This window comes from Leishmania infantum, chromosome 12 (assembly GCF_000002875.2).
Source record: "Leishmania infantum JPCM5 genome chromosome 12".
Lineage (NCBI taxonomy): Eukaryota > Euglenozoa > Kinetoplastea > Trypanosomatida > Trypanosomatidae > Leishmania > Leishmania infantum.
Window position 1 is genome coordinate 263,333 of NC_009396.2, and position 21,270 is coordinate 284,602.

A 21,270-nucleotide genomic window follows, 5' to 3' on the forward strand; every position below is an offset into this window, starting at 1 on the left:
AGTGCAGAATAATAATAATAAAAACGAAAAGACGCCCAACAACGTAGAGAGAGAGGGATGGACGGCTGTTGCCGCCCCGGTGCCGGCCTCGCTCAAAGAAAAAAGCACACGCTCTGCGTGCACACAAGCACGCACAGAAGTGCTTGCGCATATACGAAAGGCACACAGAAAGGTGGCAATTTTTTCCTCATATGATGCGCGTGTTCCTCCTGCGCGACTACGCGCTGTTGCATGCCTGTGCTGAAAAAGGAGGAAGGAAGAGAGGGCATGCAGGTCCACGCCACCACGTGTCGAAAAGACTTCTTCATGAGGGGGTGGAGAGGCATCGACGCAGGAGACGCGACGCCCCTCCATCCCATCTCGCTCTGTGTGCCTCCTCGGCCACACCACCATCACCCCCCCACACACACACATCCGCCTCGTTTCCCTGCCGTGTAGTCGATCGAGCGAGGCGTGGGTCTGCAACAGAGAGGAAGTGGTGAAGAGGGAGGAGAGGAGCGAAGAAGGCTGCTGGAAAGAAATACACGTCTTTAGCGAGTACAAAGCCGAGCATCAAGTAGGAAAAACTGTAAGAGCAGCATACAACGCACACGCACACCAGCAAGGACCCTTGGCTGCACCTTTCACAGCAGCAGCCCCCCTCTCCCTCCCTCCCTTTACACTCCATAAAGCCCACGCCAACCACCAAAAGCAGACATGCGCAGTCTGAAAAGGGCAAGGCGCAGAGGAACAAGATCGAGCGCCTCGCCGCTCGCGCTCTCGTCACACATCGCACTCGGCTGTATGCCCTGCCGGATGTCCCAGCTTGGGAAGATGCTGTGCAAGTGGCCTCCTTGGCACGCGACTCACGCTGCTCACCTTCGCAACGTTAGATACGCCCTGTGGCTGCTGCTGCTCCGGACGATTCTGCAGCGGCGACGCCAGCGAAGAGGAGGACATAGGAACACCTTCGATCGGCGCCGGTAGCATCTGAAACAGCGGTACCGTCTCTGCGTAAATGGACAGAGAGCCAAGGCCGTCTGCGCCCTTGAACCGTGTGTTCTGGCTGGTGTTCACGAGGCCTTCTGAGGAGTGGTCCACATCTCCACCATCGCCGCCGCCCTCGGACTCACCAGCTAGCCCCGCCGGTACGGCTGGAGACCGCATAATGACACTGTGCCGCATCGCTGCAGCCGGCTTGGCGAGCATGCCTGATGCGGTCGTCACAGCCGCGCTCGGCGATGCGGTCGCGACGTCACCGAAGCGCAGATATCCGGTATTGGCGCACCCACCCATGATGTAGGGGGAGTTTTTCCGAGCTGCGTAGCCGGAAGAGGCAGCAGTGGTGCCTGCACAGCAGCCGACCTGAACGTGGCGTCGTTGCGATGGGCGCTCGTTCGCGTGCTCCTGCACCACCATTTCGGTGCCATCGGGAGCCAGCATCGTCAGCTGCGTCACTGCAGAAGCCGACGCTAAGACGGGAGGCCTACATGTGCGCGTATGCGGCCGTGCAGCGTCAGAGTGCAGCGACACTACCGCGGTACCGATACTGCGAGCGATAGTACTCGCGTGGCCGCCCTGCTTTTCCCATGTCGCGCCGACAGCGCGGAATCGAGTCGGCGAAGCCGAGGGATCGCCAACGCGGGAACCACCGTAATTCAGCCACGAGGTGTCGTCCGTATTGTTTTTCGCGCTTGCTGCCGTTGTCGTCGGCACAGGAGCAACGGGAGCACCGACACCGGCACCACAGTCATCAACCCCTGGATTGGCAACGGCGTCACCCCCATCGCGCCTGCGTTGGTGGTAGCCTTGAAATCGGCACAGCGTGGTAGAGGTGGAGAGCTGAACCTTGCGTGTGTGCGCCCGCTCCAGCGTGGGCGCCGCTACGGCGGCGGCGTCGGCGTTAGCGGCTACGCCAGCATCCCCAGACCCTAAGACGGTCGATGTGGTGGTGGCATGTTTGGTGTCGACCTCCATGAGCACTTGCGCGTACGCGTGAGGCGCGTCATGAGCGTCAAAGTCCACGGTGGTCGTCTCTGCCACGACCCGCACGATGCCACGGCCGCCGCCAACGCCGTCAGGCTCACTACTGTAGGGTACCAGTGATGGAGGAGTCGGTTTGGTTGTTTTCAGAGGCGCCGGCGGAGGGATTTGGCGCCCGGTGGGGTTAGTGTTACCAAACACGGATACGTCTGGGCCAGCACTCTCGCGCGGCGGCAAGTGAGAGTAGTGAGACGTTGGGGTCGCGCAGCTCTCTTGCTCCTCCGCTCCTCCCTCCCTCCTGCGGTCGTCAACTGCGGAGGCGGCTACAGCAGCGCACTGGGGCGCCAATGCCCGCTCTGCCGCCGTGACGAACTTCGCGGTCGAGCCAACCGGCATTCCGCCTCGTGCCTCCGCACTCCACCTTCGGCTGTGAATATCCCTCGCCACAGTGTTCGAGGTGGTTGTCACTGCCGTCGTGGTGCCGGATGTAGAGGTGCGACGGCGCTGGCCAGGTCGGTGCATTTTTGGTGGCGACAGCGGAGAGAGGAGGGCCTCCGCAACGACGTGGCACCAGGCAGGCAACAGAGATTTCGTCCGTTGACGACCTCTGCCACCACAACCGCTCTCGGCACTTTGAGGGGCGGAGAGGGATGCGCTGGTGGTGCCTTTCGAGGGCAGTTCCGTTGGGTTGAAGAGGGTGAGAGAGGGTATGACGCGGGCTGGTGCAGGAAGGGGTTTGCGTCCAGTAGCCGCCGCGTCCGTCACGCGCGTCGTCCATACCGTCCTCGCTACCGCTGGCACTGGGCCACGTCTAGCTCCCTCGTCGCAGCCAGCCAGGTGCGTCTGCTCTGTAGACTCTGGCATCACCGCGCCCATAGTGGCCGCTGCCCGCGAGGCGACATCCGCCACTGCTGGCGTCCCAGAAGACGATACGGGTGCCAAGGCGCCGTTGTCGCCGCGGGCGGCGACGGGAAGAGCGCACAACCCGAGCGGGAGCCAGTGCCTCTGAAAGACTCTTCCACCGCCCGGTGGAACGGAGGAGCCGCTCTGCCCCCGCAAAGCAATCATCGGCGACGCCGCCACCGCGGCTGCGTTCACCGTTGCTGTAGCGACACCGAGTCGAGTGAGGTCAACCCTATCCCGTGAGGCCGCATACGGTGAGTCGCCACTTTCTGGCGGCGGAGGAGGCATAGGAGTCGGTGGTGCGCGAGGAGGAGAACCGGACGTGAGGCCGGCGCAGGCGTCCCTGATAGCCGCCCCCTCGTTGACAACACCGCCAGTGCCTATGGGGCCCTGCCGATGTGGGTTGGTAGACGACGTCGCACCTGCCACGCCAGCAGCAGCAGACTGGGGTACGGTGGCCAGCAGCTGACGAGATGCGTCAGTGTCTGCAGACGGCAAAAGCACTGGTTGCTCTGCCGACGCTTTGGGTGGTAGCCACGTCCAGTCCTGCCGTGTCGGCGGTGCAGGAGACTTGGTGGAGTGGTGGCCCTCTCGCGCGCCCGTGACGGTGGGGGTGCCCTCCGCGGTAGTAGCGAGGAACGCAGGAGATGACGCCGTTGCCCGCGGGGGTTGCGCTGGCGTGGATTCCGTGTAGCCGGGATACTCCTCCAGCATTATGATAGACAACGTCCCGTCAGATCGCACACCGGTGTACACGCTGCAGGCTCGGGAGGAGAAGCCCCCGCGCGAAACCGGCAGCGCCTTGCGTATCACCGCTTCGAGAGGGAGGAAAAAGGAGCCGACGACGCCGCTGCTGGTACGGTGCGCAGCCGCTGCTGCTCCCGCGCCTGGGAAGCCCAAGGAAGACGGTGCCGCCGCAGCGATGGCGTGCTGAAACTGGAAGTGCCGCAACGCGGAGGTGCCTTGTGCGACAGCGGCGGACGAGAGCAGTGGTGGTGGTGTCACCATGGTTGTGGTGAAGCCTTCGTGCCCAAGTCCGACGGCATCACCAGCCCCACCACCACCACTACCGCCGCCATTATCCTCGCCCCTGTTCTCCTCTGCGTGGTTGTCGCGCCGCACGCTGCGCGGTTTATCAGTCGTCACGGTGTCGCGAAACGCCAGCGGTGAGGCGTTCGCCGCCGGCGCAGCGGCTCTCCGCTTGTGCCGGTGCTGCTGCTGCAAACCTCTCTGTGGGGCATCTAGGTCAGCGCAGGTGGCTTCCCCGGTGCGCTGCGGCGAGGGAACCGCGGGGTTGGCATTAACGGTGACTGGCATCGCTGCCCCACCAACATCATCTGGGCCCTGCGTCTGCCCGGGGGTGGTGGCGCCGGATTCCATCGCTGCTAACGGTCCTGACAGGTCACCAGGGCGAAGTCGATGCGTGACACGGTACTGCCGGCCCGAGGCATCTCGCCTGTAGTACCCACCTCCTTTCCCTTGGCAGAGGTCGCTGTCATCCCATCCATCATACGGCACCCACTCAAACAAAGGGGAGGAGGCGAAGCTGGATGCGTCCGCTATGATGGAGACCCCGCCAGCGGCCGTACGGACTTGAGGCGACGATGACTGCTGCTCGTGTGGCACTTGCCGCTGCACGCGCAGGTACGAGCGGGCTTTGCTGTCCCTTGTGCGCTCTGCTTGGATGGGCTGCGGCTTGGTGATCCGGTTCTGAGCTGTGATGAGCTCCCACGGAGGGCCGCCCTCGCCGCCGCCAGAGATGGGAGCCGTGTCTACCGAGAATTTCCTGCCGTCAAAAGCTGCAAAGTCAAGCTGCGCCCATGGCGGTAGCACGCTCCAGAGAGGCGGCGCAGCAGCAGTAGCGCTGCCCTCGTCTGCCGTGGAGGCGCTGAGCTGTGTGAGGTGTTGCGGCTGCTGCCGGGCTCGCGTGCTGGGACGAGCGTGATCTGTGGCATGAGGGCCGTCGCTGACGGATTTGGTCACGGCTGCAGTGGGCACCGTCACCAGCAGGTCAGCCAAGGATCGCTGTGGCTTCTGTGGTGGTGTCGGCGGACGTGTCGTCGATGGGTCGGCTTTAATGGGTGATGGTAATGCGTAGGCGTGCCGCTGATGGGCTTGCGCCAACTCACTACGGCTGTGATTTGTCTCGTAGCCACTGTGCGCTGAGGCCGGCACACCAGCGTCACCCGCGACACCACGGGTCCATAAAGGACATGCCGCGACGGCGAGTGCACGAGCAGCACCACCATAGATGCCCTGAGGAAGGCGCTGCGGCGAGTGCACTCGTGGTGGGGGACTTGAAGACGGGTTTGATGACATCCGAGCAGACGAAAGGGGGAACAAGAAGAGGAAACCAAAAACAAAAAAAAAGAGAGAAGCTGGCAAAGAAAAGGAGGAAGGTGCTCTGCTACACAACAGACAGAAGAGAAGGCGAGAAAGAAGCGGGGCAGGGGGTCGGGGCGACGAACGCAGCAGAGAGTAGGAAAGAGGGAAGAAGTGACCGGCAAGCACGCAAAGAGAGGAGAAGTTTTCGAATAAACAACAAAAAAATTGGAAACGAGAAGTGCTTTCAGTAACGCGGAGGCAGCGCCGCTAACACGCGCACTCCAGCACACCCGAAAGCAAAGAGAGAGAGAGAGAGATAGGGGACGCGCGCGCACACACACACAGAAGACGGTAGAAGAGGGGTACGAGAGGGGTGCGCTTACCAACGTACTCGTAGGACGTGCACACGCTGAAGTACGGGAAAGCAAGCAAGATGACCCGAGTAGTGGAGACACGTGGGAGGAATAAACACACCCGAATACAAACAAGAACGCACTAACACAGACACGGAGAGAAAAAGAGAGAGACACGAAGAGATGAGGGGGGAATGAGGGGACGGTGATGAGGAAGGCGACTTGGCGGCACAGAGCAATGGAGAACAACAACACTGGACTCCGGAGAGCTGTAACGGCACGGAGACGAGGTCGTGAGCGCACAGAGAACGCACAAAAACAATGTTTACGCGTAAGAAACTCACACCGAAGCCAGAAGCAAAGCCCAGACAGGAAGAACAAGGGAGGAACAAATGGAAACGAAGAGGCGGGCGGGTGGGGGGAGGGGTAAGAGGTGGGCACAAACACACACAAACAACAAAAAAGGGGTCAGAAACCGCGAATGCGAGCCGGAGAGGAAAGATGGGGAAAAAAATTGGAAAAGGAAGCGTCTAATCGTGTGGAGCAGGCGAAGACGGGAGACGAGTAGCGAGACAGAGGACGTGAGAGCGTAGGGGAGACGGGGAAGGGGAGAAAACGGATAAAACAAAATAGGTATCTGCGACGAGGCAAGATGAAAGTAGCGCAGTAAACAAAACTGCAAGCGAAACCAAATTCGAAAAGCTTCGCCGACGATCCGAGAGCGTCCGTTCAGTCCACCCAAGCCGATCTTTTTTTTTTCGGTTTGCTTTTCTTTTTCTGTGGTGCGGCGTGTGTCCGCAAGTGCCGGCCCACAGGTAAAACAAGAGGGACGTCTCTGTCAAACTTTACGTTTTTTGCTCTCCTCCACTCTTTTCCTCTTCGTTTCTACCCTTTTTCGCGCTTCTTGCACGATCCCTCTCGCTCTCACAATCCAGCGCACCTCTTTCACCTTCACTCTTTCTTGTCTGCGTCTGTCTTCTGCAGACGACTCGAAAGCGAACCAGCAACGATAAAGGAGGTCACGGACAGTACCACACAGAGAGGGAGACAGACAGACAGACGCAGCTTGAAAAAAAACTTTCCTCTTCCGTTCTTGAGCAATGTCGCTTTCTTTTCGGTGGCAGCGCACTCACCGGCTGGTTCACCTCCAGTTGGAATTTGCTGTCTTCTTTGCAGGTTAAACTGAGAACGGTTATGTGCATATATATGTATGTGTATGTATAGACGAAAGCGAAACAAAAAAAAAATCGTTTTTGCTGTTTGTTGGAAAAGTGCGAGTATGCGTGCACGTATGCACAGTGTTTGTATGCGCGAGCACACGCACACGCAGTCAAGCGGCAGTACAGAGAAAGCGAGCGAGGCGTTGTAATCACGCGCACGCGCGTTGAGAAGACGAGCCAAGCGCTTTGTATGTGCTTCAGTGACTGCGACTACGTCCGCGGAAAAGCACCGCCCCTTGCTGTGCGCCTTCCTTTTTCCCCGATTTCTTCGTGCACTAGTATTGGCAATTTTGCCTTTCCCTGTTTTCTGAGATGGTGGTGGCGGTGATACGTTTGGGAGTGTGTCGACCTGCACGATAGACGATGGCCAAGCTGTCGAAACGGAGCGAAGAGCAACAAGGGCGAGAGAGAGAGGGGGGAAGGCGAGAACACAGCAGAATAGAAGATGCAGCAAACGGCAGCACACACGAAGACGGACAGGCACAGGTACGCGCGAGGCGTACAAGCACGGCGAAAACCAGAAAGGGATAGGAAGGGCCCCACCAAGCAACGAATAAAAAAAAAACGAAGCCAATGAACGCACACACGCATACATGCACGCTAAAACGGAGGGGTGGGAATTGGGAGCAGGCGTAAACGGATGAAGAAATCGATTTATGGATTCGATATACAAAAAAAAAGATAGAAAAGCATATACACACTAAGACTCAACCCAATCAAACAAGCGAAACGACAAAAGCGGCAAAATCGAGGCGAGTGGGTGGGAAAGCAGAACCACAAACACGAAAAAAAAAACACGGAAACACGTACACCATACCTACATCCATGCATATATGTATACACACACAGAGACAAGACCATATACAAGAGAAAAAAGGGGGAGGATCAGCCCACTGTTGCCACTTGTCCCGAAAAGGCAAAAAAAGACGTATATATATATATATATATATATAAGGCGAAAGAAGAAAACGAGAAACACTCGTGGGACACGGACGCAAAAACACGAGAAAAATGGAGAGAAAGATGGGCGACGGAGACAGTAAAGAGGCCTTGGCGGAGAGCCGTGTGGAGAACGAAGCGGAGAAGGCAGAAGGAGGGAGGGTGGCCTGCAGAAAGCGGAGAAAAAGGCAAAACCAAACGTGTATGAATAGGAAGGCAAGAGCAGCGAGTGCAGCGATAAACGGAAGAAGGGGAAGGACACGGCACCACGTACACACAGTTCGTCTGTGTTTGTGTGTGTGTGTGTGTGTCTTTGCTGTTGTTGATTTTCACCCTCTTGTTTCTCGTCTTCACACACACAGACACACTTCTCTTTTTTGTTCTCTCGCCCCGTCGCGAGTGCACAAGGACGACGCAGAGCGCAGTCACCGACACGTGCTTTTTTCTTTTGCGGAATCGAAGATGAGAAAACAAGTGGGGAAGAAATGCACGCAGAAACAAGCATACACCCGTACAGGGGGTATAAGACACTTGCAGAGAAGCACAGACGAAGAAAAACTTGGGGAAGACAGGTGGAGGCAGGAGAGCACTGGGGAAGAGAGACAAAAAAAGGAAAAAAGCAATGCACACAAACAGCCTGATATGACCGGGAAAGTCAGACAAACACACCAATTCACCCGTGCACAAAACTTGACGTTTGAGACAAACATAAAGCGAAAGAGAGAAAAGAAAAGGGAGGGGGAAGTTCCAAGTCGAGCACACACACACAGCACGAGTCCAGTCACAGAAGCAAAAAGAGGGCAGAAAAAAAAAGAACATACACATATATAGTGAAATGTGGAGTCCCCTCTGCCGTGCAGCTCTGTTTGAGTGCGTGTATGTGCGTAAATCACTCCCAGCACTTGATGGATACCTCTCCCGTTACCGCTGCCTGAATCGTCGTTCCTTTTAAGGAGGTCAAGCCACTTCACTCTTATCGCCTCTCCTCCTCTCTCTCTGGGCACACGTGGCGCCCTTGTGCCTGCTTCTTCCCCTTTTCGCCAAGAGTTTTCACGCTTGTGTGCTGATGCAGCTTGCTCACGTGTCCTCTTCCCCTTAAAGAACGCAGGAAAGCAGCTAAAAGAAGGCTAAGAAGAAAGGGATAGGTCTAAAATGAGATGTAGGGGTACGCACACCTTCCTTGCTCTTTCTCGGTCCCTTTGGGTTCGTGTGCACGTGTATGTGTGTGTGTGTGTGTACTCTAAAGGAGGAGTTGTGCTTCCATATACGTACACACGACTCACCGAAGCCTTCTCTCCCGCGCGCGCACAAAGAGAAAACCTCGTACAAGACACAGAGAGACGTTGAAAGAAGCGGGAAAGGGAGCGTGCAAGAGAAAGGAGGGGACAAAAAGAGGTGGAGAGACGAAGGCACAAGACGGTGCTCAGCTGCGTCAAATGCACAGAGGAAAGATCGCGGTGATGCTGAAAAGAGTCAAAGAAAACGATACACCGCTGAAAAAAAAGACGAAGAAATAGTCCGTCACCTGGTATGTGTGTGTAGGGGGAGGGGGTATGCGAGTGAAGAGAGGAACAAAAGCAGAGCAAGAAACGCAGCAAGAGAGAAAACAATCTGGGAAGGTGAGGGGGTGGGCGAAAGCCTGTCGTCGAGTAGAGCCCTCCAGAGCAGGTGCGAAAAGGAAAAATAAAGAAATACGGAGGGGGAGAGAGCACAATGGAAAACGAAAAAAAGCGATGAGGAGAGACGAAGATGATACTACTCGCAGACAAACGCACAAACTCGCACACGCGCAAAGAAGAGGGAGGGCGAACAGAGAGAGCGAAAGGTGAAAAGCCAACGCAAGCGTCAGATGCGCAAGACGCAACCGCTCACCAATAAAAGGAAGAAAAAAAGACGCGCCACCTACACTGTGTATGCGTATGTTTTTTGTAAAAATGCAGTTAACACATTCGGAACGTTTTCCCACCGTGCGCGTGCCGCCCTCCCCCCCCCCTCTACCACCTATAGATATGGCACTACTATCCTTTTTTTATTTGCTGCTTTCGCTTTTCCTAGCTCTGTGTGTGCGCGGGCTGTATGCACTTCACCCTCCAACCGGTACGCAAAACAACTCTTTTTTCGAAAGATGCCTTATATCTGGGCTTTGTACAACTCTTCGCTGGGCTGTTTCATGCCCACCCCCCGTACGCACGTCTTCTCTATCTCCGCGACGCACACGCTCAGGTGGGCGAAGCGGGGGAGGGGGGGGGCCAATCTACGAAAGCAAACACACAACTCGAAAAAAAAGTTCCGGAGAGCTCGGAAGTAAACGTGCAAGGGAACGGAGAAGAAAAAGGCAAAAAAGAGGGGCTGGTGGCAAAGAGGTTAAAGGACAACAGAATACACGAACGCGAAGCGCGAGACCAGCGTCACGCGCCGGAACGGCAAACGACACGAAAAAAACGTGTGCGCGTTCGTGTTCGGTGTGTGGACGAAAGAGTATGCGCAAGTCACGAGGCCCACCGCGAACCGGTGCGAGCGCGCATGAGGTACACGCCAACGAAACGACCAAAAAAAAAGAGGAAGCAAGGGGAAGAAGAGGGGCAGAGAACGGGGAGGAGAGGAGCAGGAGTGAGGGCGAGCAAGAAAAGGAGACCGAAAAAAAAAGTGGAGAAGCCAAAGTAAAGAATGATTTTATATGAACAGAAACAGAGAGAAGTTTGAGATGTATCTGTGCGTCAAACAGCTGCGTGGGTGAGGGAGGCTGAAGTGGGAATAAGAGTTGAGAGAGAAGTAGAGGTGAAGAGCGGACGGAAAACTACGCACGCACGCACAGACACACATACACACTCGAAGACAAACACACCACGGGAAAATAAAGATGGAAGACGCAGGAAACGAGCCGACGAAAAAAATAGAAGTGGAAAGAAATGAAAAACGAAAAGGTAAAGCAAACGTTGAACTGAACAGGAAAGAAGAAAAAGGACAGAAGTAAGCGTATCACGAATGTCTTGAGACAACTCACCTCAGGCCTTTAAGCTTGTTCCCTTCACTCGCTCGTCGCCTTTTGTGTGTGTGTGTGTGTGTGTGTGTGCTTGTTGCTTGTGGCGCTTGGCTTTGTTCGTTTTTCTTTTTTTGTCGTAGGGTTGTTCTTGTTCGGGGAAGAAGGGATAGAGGCTGTTCGTTAGTGATCCTGTGTCTTTTCGTTGCTGCTCTTGTTGCTGCGCCTCTCTGCTTTCACTATCGAGTCGGTGCTAGAGCGTGGTAGAAACACAGGTATACAGAAGCACACACACACACCAAAGTGAAAAAAAAAGATGGCGTGATTGAGTGCGTGTGAATATGTGTGTGTCTCTCTGTGCGTATGAGGGTTGAAGGGCTGAGGGGTAGACAGGAGAAGGAAAGGCGGTCCCGTAGCAACTACTACACAAAATGAAGCGAAAGCAAGTAAAGCAGAGCCGAAACAAGTCCAGAAAGAAAAAAGAGAAGGAAGACAGAGACAGAGAGACCGAGAGAGTTGATGAAAAGAATAATGATAAAAAAGAAAAAAAACAAATAGTGATAATGGTCGTAAGAGTAGCGGTACTGTCAAGGGCAAGACATTTACATACATACACATGCATATAGCCCACACACGCACATGCGCGCACGCAACACGCACACAACACACACAGACACACGCACAATCGGTATTACTGGCAGCACTTCTCTGTCTCTCGGTCTGTGTTTGTTTGTTGCGTGTTTGTACGGTTGATTGATGTCCACGTTTGTTTCCTTCACCCTTGACTGTTTTTCTCCTTTGTTTTTATTGGTCTTCCCTCCCCTGACTGGAGCTTATTGCGCCCCCGGTCTGCTTGCTTTTTTTTTGCGTCGTAGTTGCTGTTCTTGGCAACTAGAGGTTGATAAGTACGTGCCCCTATATCGGCGCGTGTGCTCGCGTGAGTCGGTAAGTCGGTGAGTGAACTAACGTTCACTGCGTGTGTATATATGTGCGCTTGCGTGTACTTCTTTTTGCCTCTATCTGTCTGTGTGCTGGCTTCGTCCTCTCGCACACTTTTTCGTCCTTTTTTCTCCTTTCTACGTCTCAGTTTCCCTTCCGTTTCTTCGCGCTGGATTGCCCTCAGCTGCTTCCCCCCTTTTTTCGCGGGTGTGGCGTTTCACTTTAGCGCTTCTCCTTGCCTTTTTTTTGTGTGTGTGTGGGGGGGGGGAGGGTCTGTGCGCCGTCCCTAGTGCTGCGCGTCAGCTTCAACAAAGCCTGTGCACGCGCGCGGCCCGTGGAAAACAGAGAGGCGGATAAGGTAGAGAGTTGTCGCCGTCTTTTCGTTTCTTGATGTTGCTGCTGTGCGACTCTACCATGAGCGCGACTCGTTGTGGATCACTAGTTTCATTCAGGGCACGCAGACACACACCTGCACACGCAGAAACCTCTGCGCTGACAACACGTTGAAGGGAAGGAGAGAGAAGAGCAGGGTGACGAGGAAACAGCAGGAGAGACAAAACACAATCGTGTACGAGGAGACGCGGCAGACAAAGAGAGAAAGAGAGGAAGCACACATGCGCACGAGGAGGGAAGAGGGAAGAGGGGAACGAGAGAGGAAGCAAAGCAGGGACAAGCCCGATGAGAGAACACGATAGGCACGAGAAGGGGGAGAGATGATAATGATGGCAGTATAAAAGAGATGTACGCCGGTATGGGGGGTATTGTTGTTGTGTTCTTCTTCGCAAACGTACAGAGTGGAGGAGAAGAAACAGACAGAAAAGAAAGAGAACAAAGAGAAGGGGGGCGAATAAATATCAATGCACGCCTCCTCTCCCTCCACCATACATGAGGCAGGGGGCAGATGGAGAAAGGGAGAGGGATTTACATCGAGACCACGGGCGAGTCAGCATATTCATGTCCATCGATCCGGCTTCTGGGGGGCGGTGCATGTGCGATCGTGCCGCTTGCACCAAGGCCGTACCAGAAGGAATAGAGTGCGTCTTATTTAAGAGCATATATACACGTATATATGTATATGTTGTGTTTGTATACTGACGAGAGTGCGGTGCCGTCCATCCTTCCAGGGCCATGTATCACGGGAGGAGACATGAAGGGGTTCGGATGGGTGGCACTCACTCTAAAAACACGGGCAGTGGAAATAACGAGAGAAAGGCACTACGCGGTCACTGGGGCTTTTTTCTCAAAGAAAAAAGGAAAGTGAAAGGGGCACGGATACACGTAGACTTAGCACATCGCTTCCACAGAACCAATAAAAATTGATTTTCCGCCGATCTCGTCGCACCGCTGTGTCTCGATGAAGGCGTGCGAACACAAGTCAAAATAGCAAGCAACGGAAATAGAGAGCAGTTTTTGCTTTCTGTCGCCGGGAGTGGTGCATTCAGTGGCTGGTAAAGGGAGGTGAGGAGGAGAGAAAGCGATAGCTACTCGGCTAGCTTCACTGCCCAAGCCGCGCCTGCGTAATGCGCACTTGTCTTTCTCGAACACCGACACGCAGCGGTAATCTTTGATTTCATCTTACTCCTCCTGCCATGCAACATGAGTCGAGTTCCCCGCTACCCCGGCCTGTCACATGCCCCCGCCGCGTCGTGCGAGGCAGCGGTAGACACGCGTTGCACCAACGTCGACTCAGTCACCTGATCACGGCGCCTGCCTCGAACTCCGCCCAGCCACTCTTGCTTCGCAGGTCGCCCCATACAAGCTCACATTATGCCGGCCGCCACCCGGTGCGTCCCGTCACAGTGACACCCAGCATTCCCACGCCAGTGGGCAGCCGGGGCAGGGGTGAGATGCGTTCGAGTCACGCTGACGCTCCGCCTATCATATGGATGGCGCAAGCGCGTTCACCGTTGCCGGTCGCCCCCCACGCAGCGCCAGCCGGGACCTGGCCGCCGACATCATCAGCGATACATCGCTCTGACCTCCCCACGTCGCAGGTGCTCGACCTTGTCACCAGCAGTGGGTCGGCATTCAAAGGGATAGAGTAGGAGGCTTCTCGGCTTCCCAATGGAGTGGGTTTACGGGACCCTGTAACACCACGCACTGTGGTATCCCTCGTCATCAGAGGCTTTGTAAACGGTGCAATTTACAAAAAAAGAAAGGAAAGCCTACGAAAGGGGAAAAGAGCGCACTTGCCATTGCGACGAGATAGATGAACCTAAAGGCAAAGGGGTGAAGGGAGAGGGACAAGAACCGTCAGGTAGAGACAGACTAAAGAAGAGAGTGAAGAGGAGGATAGAGATTGTAACAGGCGGGAAACACAGCGTCGCTGTCGCACGGGATGGGGTGGTGGTAGGTAGTAATACAAGTCTATGACTACTGTGGAGAGAACATCAGCAAGAGGAGAAGGGGAGCAAGAAGAAGCAGAGGCTGTCATTGCTCTTGTCGCTTCTTGTGCTTCTATGGTACCGCTTTTCGATCGTCGTTTTTTTTTCGTGCAGTTCCAAACCCTTCCAAGTCTCACGAGAGACGAATGCCGAAGCAGTGAACAAAAGAGAATCGGCAGGAAAACAAAAAATGCAGAAATAAATGACGGCAAGTGATTTCAGAGGTGTCCGAAAACGGACACAGGGAAAGGGGGTAGTAGGAAGAGATGGTGGTGAGGACACCGTTATCCACATGTTCAGAAACGGTGAGCGAAATGAAATGGTAGGGGTGTTAGGAGAGAACGGGCGACTATCTTCTCAGCATGTGCGTGGGTGCCTGTAGGAGCAGGAGGCGACGGTAGAAATATCATTCTCTTGCTATCGGTGCCCCTCCTCCTCCTCCTGCGGCCTTCTAAAAACAAAACAAAAATGGAGCGCCCCCCCCTTCCCCGAATACAGTCGACTTCTGCCTCTTTGCATCGATCTTTCTCTTGAGCTTCCAGAAGTGATCTATTCGCTCATTACGGTTTAGTTGCTAATGGGTGGAAGCAAACTTCAGACGGCGACTCTGTGACGGTGAACACGCATGCACATGTACATACACACCTAGTATACTAGCGCAGCTGTAAGCGTGAGCCCGAGTGGAAGCCTGCACGCTCATGTTCCGCTGCGGCAAGACACGGAGTGCCAAATACTCATACAACACACGGGATCAGAGTGCATCTAGTCGTATCCGACACAGCTCTTGCGAAGTGAGAAGAAGAATAAACATGTGAAACAAATCATGACAGAGTTTGAGGGGGAAAACCCCTTGCTGGTTATGTCTGCGACCGTTACATCGAGGGGAACGGAAAGGAAAGGGGGCGAGGGGGAGATGGGGAATATAAAAAAAAGGAGAGGAGAGGAAAGCAAAGAGGGGGAGAGGGAGGGATGAGAAAGGCCGTAAGGATAAGAGGGAAAAGGAAACGTCCCCACTTCACGTGTCGCTACTGCCTTCTTTGCGCTGTGTTGTCTGTACTTCGTTTTCACCGGTTGTCGAAGACACCACGAATGCGAGACAAGGGTCCGATTGCACTCCCCCTCTTTGGTACTTTTTTCTCGCTTCCGAGGCGAGAGGAGATCATGCGGAGAGAAGCGAAAAGAAAGGAATGCGAAATGGTTCACAGCCTGGGGAAGGGAGGGCAGGGAATCATTCGATCGGGTTGCGAGAAATTGGAGGTCGGTAGAGTGAGAACAAAGGCAAGAAAAAGGGGGAGTTCTCTATGCTGATTCCAAGAAGACACGCGCACCCAAGAGAAAGAAAGAAAAGTGAATATATATATATATATATACTGAAACGAGAAGCGAGAAAGCAGACGAAAGGAAAAACAAACGTGCAAGGGGGAAACGAGAGTAAACGTTGACACCACATGAGGTTCGGAAACAGAGGAAAAGGGGGGATGAACACACAAAATAAAAAAGCACAACGTAATGCATTCCATCACTCCTAGGAAAAAGGGGAGAAAGGGGAAAAAGAAGCGGAAGAGTGAGCCACAGCGTGTTCGGAATAGCCACGAGAGCAGACGGAAAGAAAAGGAAAAGCGCTGAATCGCATCCACGTGTGGAAAGGAGTGAGAAGGGTGTGAAAGAAAGCCAGAGAAAACTAAAAAGTCAATCAAGGGGACTCTCTGTTCGGCTCACAGCTGCCTTTTTGTTTTTTCCACGGCATCGGCATCGGCCCACAGTTCATTGCTCGAAGTAGCTTGCGCGCATGCCGTGAAACCAGCTGGGGCCCCTTTCGCAGATAGGGGAAAGAAGGCATGTTGTCATCCAGTTTGCCACATCGAGCAAGGACTGATTATACAAAATGAGATGTCCTCGCAGTCACTCGTCTCCGGCTGCAATGCACACTCCATGCGGCTGACAGATATCTCTCTTACAGGCCTTGCCCTCGCTCCTGACCCTCTACGGTTGTCGCCGCCGAACCTCGCAAGGCTGTCTCGGGTCACTCTGCCGTCACGATGTGCACCGCGGCACTCGACTTTTGCGGCGCTGAGATGTCCACCACGATTCCGATGTCTACGAGCGACAAAAACGAAGGCGCGTTGGTGACTCTTCCGCTTGGTCGAAACGAACGATCGAGCGAGGCTGGCGGCTGCAGCGCAACGCAGGAGGCGGCTGCCTGCTCTGTCAAGCCGATGTCCTGGCTTGCGGCTGTGTTCGACACGGACAACCCCAGGTTGCTTAGGGCGAAGTGCGTGAGTTCGGTGCTGTCGCCAGGAGCAGCCGCGATGGCGGTGGTGGCTGTCGTTGTGACGGTGTTTGTCGCCAGCAGGATCCTTTTTCGGCCAGCCCCGGAGAGATTAGAAATGTTAGGAGTGGTGCCGCTGCCAGACGCGAGTCGTGGCGGAGAGAGCCGGGTGCTGCGTGCAACAGTGAAGTTGGCGACTGTAGCCGCCATGGACGGAGGGGCAGGGCACGCAGGTGGCGGAGGCGGGAGCGATGAATGAAGCGGAATGTGGCCGCTGCCTGTGACGCTCACGGTCGCACCGCTACCACCACTCGGCCCCATCTCTTGTACGAAGATACCTCCAACGCCGGGGCGGCTGACGTCTGCACGTTTTGCTAGGGCACTGGATGGCCTGGATGAGAGCAATCGAAACGCCGGTTTGGCGCGGACCGGTTCCGTGGAGGTGCGCCAGATGGGCCGGCAGCTGGCTAGGTGGCACAGGCACCATAAGCCGACAGCTGCTGAGGAGAGCGACTGCAGGCCTTATCGCAGCCTTTGGCGATGTACTCGGTGCGAGACCCTTCACTGGAGTAGTGGCGGCTGTCGGCAGCGAGGAATGCGAGACGCACGGAGTTGACCGAGAGACTACGTCAGGAAGCTGCTGTGTCTGCGGCGCAGATGGCTGCGATGAAGTTTGCAGAAGCAAAAAGGGCGTGCGGCGCTGCAGCGGGACCACGAGCAAGGATGCCTAGTGCATGGACTGCGGCGGCGACTGGCAGTTCAGACGCTGGATTTCGTGCAGGTTGCCTTCCAACCAAGGCGCCAACTCCCAGTGCCCAGCTGAAGTCCTGAGTATGCAAAGCCCAGGCGGCGCCTTTGCTTTTCGCTTAGGACAAAACCGTGCTGCTACATTTCCCGAGCGTTGCGCTGCCTCGCTGCGACGCGGGAAGTGGGAACATTATTGCCTCATGGAGCGAGTTCCTGCTAGATGGGAGACGGGCCTGCCTCACAGGAGCCGTGAACGAGGAGGCGCTGCTGGGTTGGGGTTGCACGAGGTGGTGATGAACATCAAAGGAGCGACGATCGCCAGCTGCCGTAACATGGGCGCTGGACTGTGGCGCGTGGGTAGTGGCAAGCACCGTTTTCCGCTGCTGCTTTGGTTGCAGTCGACACGCCGGCGAGAGGGAAAACACGTTCGAAATATTGCTGTGGTGCAAGCTGGTACCCTCTTCCACCTCACCTGCATTAGCTGCGTGCTAGAATCTCCTCTCTCTCTGCTCAGAGGACTAGTTTGTGACGGTGCATCCTCCGCGCACGAATCGAGAAACGCGTGATAGGGCGCGGAAAGCACCCTGGATGGGCACATCGCACTCCGTCAGGGGACTCGATGGGCGGGGTCGACTTTACAGTACGCAGCGATTTCAATGCGTGGGCTATAGGCGCGCTGAGGTGATTGGTGAACCACAGCCCCGACTGCAGCTCTCGTTTCCCCAAGCTCCCCCCCCCCCAATATCGCCCTTGTGCTTGAGCGATGCTCTTCCGAAGGACCATACGGGTGCGCGTCAGCTTTGCCGAATCGACGTTTGAAAGGCCATCTGTGTCCATGCGCGTTGGTGAATCCATCGTGACCTCTCCAGTCCCAACGCCACTTTGTCGGCCCTCTCCGCGCGCAAACGGAAAGCAGAAGGTCGCTGCACCCGCTCTGTCACACTCGCTTCTCTTGCCCGGAGTGCAGAAAAAGCCGGATGGCGATTCCTGAAACTCTTCGGTGCACCAGACGTGTTGCAGAAAGCGTGCGGATGAGTGTCGAGGCGACATCGGTGAATCCGTGAACGAGGCACTTCGCCTATGCAGTGACGATCCTCTGTGGAAGAAGCGTGCAGATGCTGGAGGATGATATTCCGCGTCGTGCAGGCGCGGCGCAAATGCTCTGCAAAGTAAAAGCGCCTGGCCGCTGCGGCTGCGACGACGGTGCCTGGATACCGGGGAAGCACCCGTAGAGATGATCCATGGCATGCCACGGCTGCTGCACGACTCAAGATTCAAGACACAGAACCAGTAAAGTCCTTCCGTGAAGGTGATGAAGTGGCTCGTGCAAGATTTCCGTCGTCGACACCAGTGGAAGCTTGCCTGCTCACTCAAAGAAAACAGCAGAACTATACCCTTAATCATCCACAGCAAAACAAGTAGATGTGGGGGTGGGAAAAAAAAGAGAGGAAGAGATTCGAAACAAGAGAAGTGAACAGAAAAGCACTGAAGGAGACGGCCACTGCGACTTTTCTAAGTCTTCGTATTCTTTTTCTCCGTTCTGAGACTTTGCCCCGCAAGATTGCAAGGCACCCTTCTTCCGCTGTCAGGCAAAAGACATCTTGAGCTTTTCAAAGGCAAACAAAAAAAAAACGACGAAAATTTCTCCAAGAAAAAGGTGTGAGAAGACATGAAAAGGGGAGTTGGTGTGTTGGGTTTCCTTTTTCCTTTCTTCCCTGCGAAAGAAAGGAGAAGGCTTGCTAAGCATCGAAGGGTGTTTTTCTGGGCAGCAAATAAGCAGCGTCACGAGCTTTTCACGAAGATCACCGTCACAAAGCCCAGCCTTTTCACAACTGCTTCCCTTCTGTAGCTTATTTTTCTTTTCGTTTCCCCTTGAGGGGACAGCAGACATGCGTACTCTATGGGTAAAATGCTCGAAAGCGAGGGGCATACAAAATCAAAAACAGAATCTATACAAAAACGAAAGCACCCGCACCGAAAAAAAAAAACAGAAATCGACGTAGAACGGCTATTGAAACGGAAATAAAGTGGAGCAAGACGTACACAGTGCAGGAACGAAATATTTGAGGGTCAAACAAGACGAGGACGATGGAGAAAAGACAAAAACATAATCACGCGAACAAAAAAATGCAACACAAAAAGGAGAAGTAAGCGACTAAAACGAAACACAAGAAGCAGAAAATAAAAACAGGAAAAGGCAAACTAGCCTTCTTGCTTCCTCCTTGTCCATGAAGGAGTCTGCGCGTACGTGTGGGTGGGTGCGTGCGTGCGTGCGTGCGTGCGTGCGTGCTTTTCCACTCAAGACAACAATGGAGAGCAAGGGGAGGGGATAAAGGCCGAAAGGAACGAGAAGGGCGAACGGAGCGAAGAGTAGCAGTGATGTTTCTTATTGTCGTTGTTTTATTCTCTTGCCTTGCTATTATCACCTTCTCTTTTACACACACGCATCTACATGACAATGCTCTCAATTACTTTTACCACGGGAGATGTGGGCAAAGGGAAATTAGATGTGGACGCGAGTATTGCAGGAAGCACGGAAAACGTACGATTGCACGAAGTGCGTGTGTGTATGTGTGTGTATGTGTGTGTGTGACGAATCTGTCGGTTCTCCTTCAAGGCCTCTACGAAAAGAAAGACCCAAGTCCTGGGCAGTGGCCGTGGCCAGTTTTACAAGAAGGGATTTCAAGGATAGTAAAAATATATATATATATATACTAGACCGGAAGAAACAGAAAGCACACAACGAAGAAAAAAAAGAATGAGAGGATTTGCAATCGGGCCAAATGAGTGTCGTCCCCCCCCCCTTCATCTCACCTGGTTGGTTGGTTTGCTTCTTTGTGTCTGTGTTGAAGCAGTCGAGCTTTTTGAGTTCAGGGCGAGAGGCAATGGAAGAGAAGATGTCTGGTGTGCAAACACCGGATGAATGAGCTTTGGAAACGGGGTCGATCAATGAAGACCCATCCTTCTCCCTTTAACTGTTTGTTCTTTCTCTTGCTGTCTTGCTATCAAGGTAGGAAGGTAGTACCGTCCACCGCTACTCGAGAAGATGCGTGGTCGAGTCGTCAACGAGCGCGTGAAATAGAAGAGGGGGCTGTCAGCAAAAAAAAAAAAAGAAATAGATACGAGGCGAGTTAGAGAAAGATTGGCGGAGAAACCTAAGCAAGTTAGTCCATCACTCATCATCGAGTAGGACCGAACATGGCACCAGCGCCACAAAAGTGGCCCTCACGACTTAGAATCTTCCGTTGATTTATGGCCGAAAGCGCTGGACGACACGACGGCGAAAATGCTCCCAAACAGAAGCGCATCTATCAGGGCGCATCGTTCTTTTTTGGTTGTTTGCTTGCCTTCTCTCCACACGTGAAAACGAGGAGGAAGAAAAAAGAGCCGAACAGATCCTCAAGCACGCACCCGAAAGCAACGGTAATAATCACTGAAGAGTGAACAAAAAGCAATGAACACAATACAGAGAGACAAAAAGGCTGAAAAGAACTGAAGACAGAAAAACATCAACAACAGGGCAGGTATAGAAACGCCGAGGATGGCGCACCAGCGCTTGGGTGTCTATCACGGTAACAAATTGTGTCTACATCTACTCGCTGCGTCGCTTCTTCATGCATTTGCGGGAGTTTGTCCCTCCGCTTCCCTTCCTCCATAATGGCGTTTTCTTTGCCCTTTTTACTACCCGTGCTGGGAACACCGTTTCTTCGTAACAATACTCCAGCACGCAAGAAGAGGAGAAGCAGAGGCCAAAAGTACTGGTGACAGGGTGTGTATGTGTATATGCAGCATGAGCGGGAAGCAAAGGGAACGAAAAAAGGCAAGAAAAGGCTAATTTTACAATGAATGCAAGACTTGAACTCGTACCCAAGAAGCACAGGCACACACCCACACGAACTTTGTAGTATTATTCAAAGGGTAAAGGGGGAAAAGTAAAGCCATTCTATGTGCAGTAAGGCAGGACCATCACGGAACTACAAAAACGTGAAAAAAAAAAGTGAGCCGTGAGCATACACACACACAAAGACGGACAAACTTAGTTGGGGAAAGCACTGCTCCAGTTTTGTCTATCGTTGTCTGCAGTTTCTTCCGCTTCTCTTATTGTCTATGAGATGCACGCTATGGAAGAAGGGACAACGTGCATGAGAGGACAACGCCACAAGACAAACGCATACATGAAAAAAAAAATGATGGATGAAATCAACAGCTTTGCGGCGCGCTGACCAGTGGTCATCAGCAAAGGCCGCCT

At 54.1% G+C, this 21,270-nt stretch overlaps 1 protein-coding gene across 1 annotated transcript; it reads right to left on the bottom strand.

The window, feature by feature from the left end:
• Window positions 1-762: 762 nt before the first annotated feature.
• Window positions 763-5,184, bottom strand: LINJ.12.0460 (hypothetical protein, unknown function; the record flags this gene model as incomplete). Its single annotated transcript, XM_003392242.1, has 1 exon — window positions 763-5,184. One exon carries the CDS (start codon window positions 5,182-5,184, stop codon window positions 763-765), a length of 4,422 nt encoding a protein of 1,473 aa, XP_003392290.1.
• Between the last annotated feature and the right edge of the window lie 16,086 nt (window positions 5,185-21,270).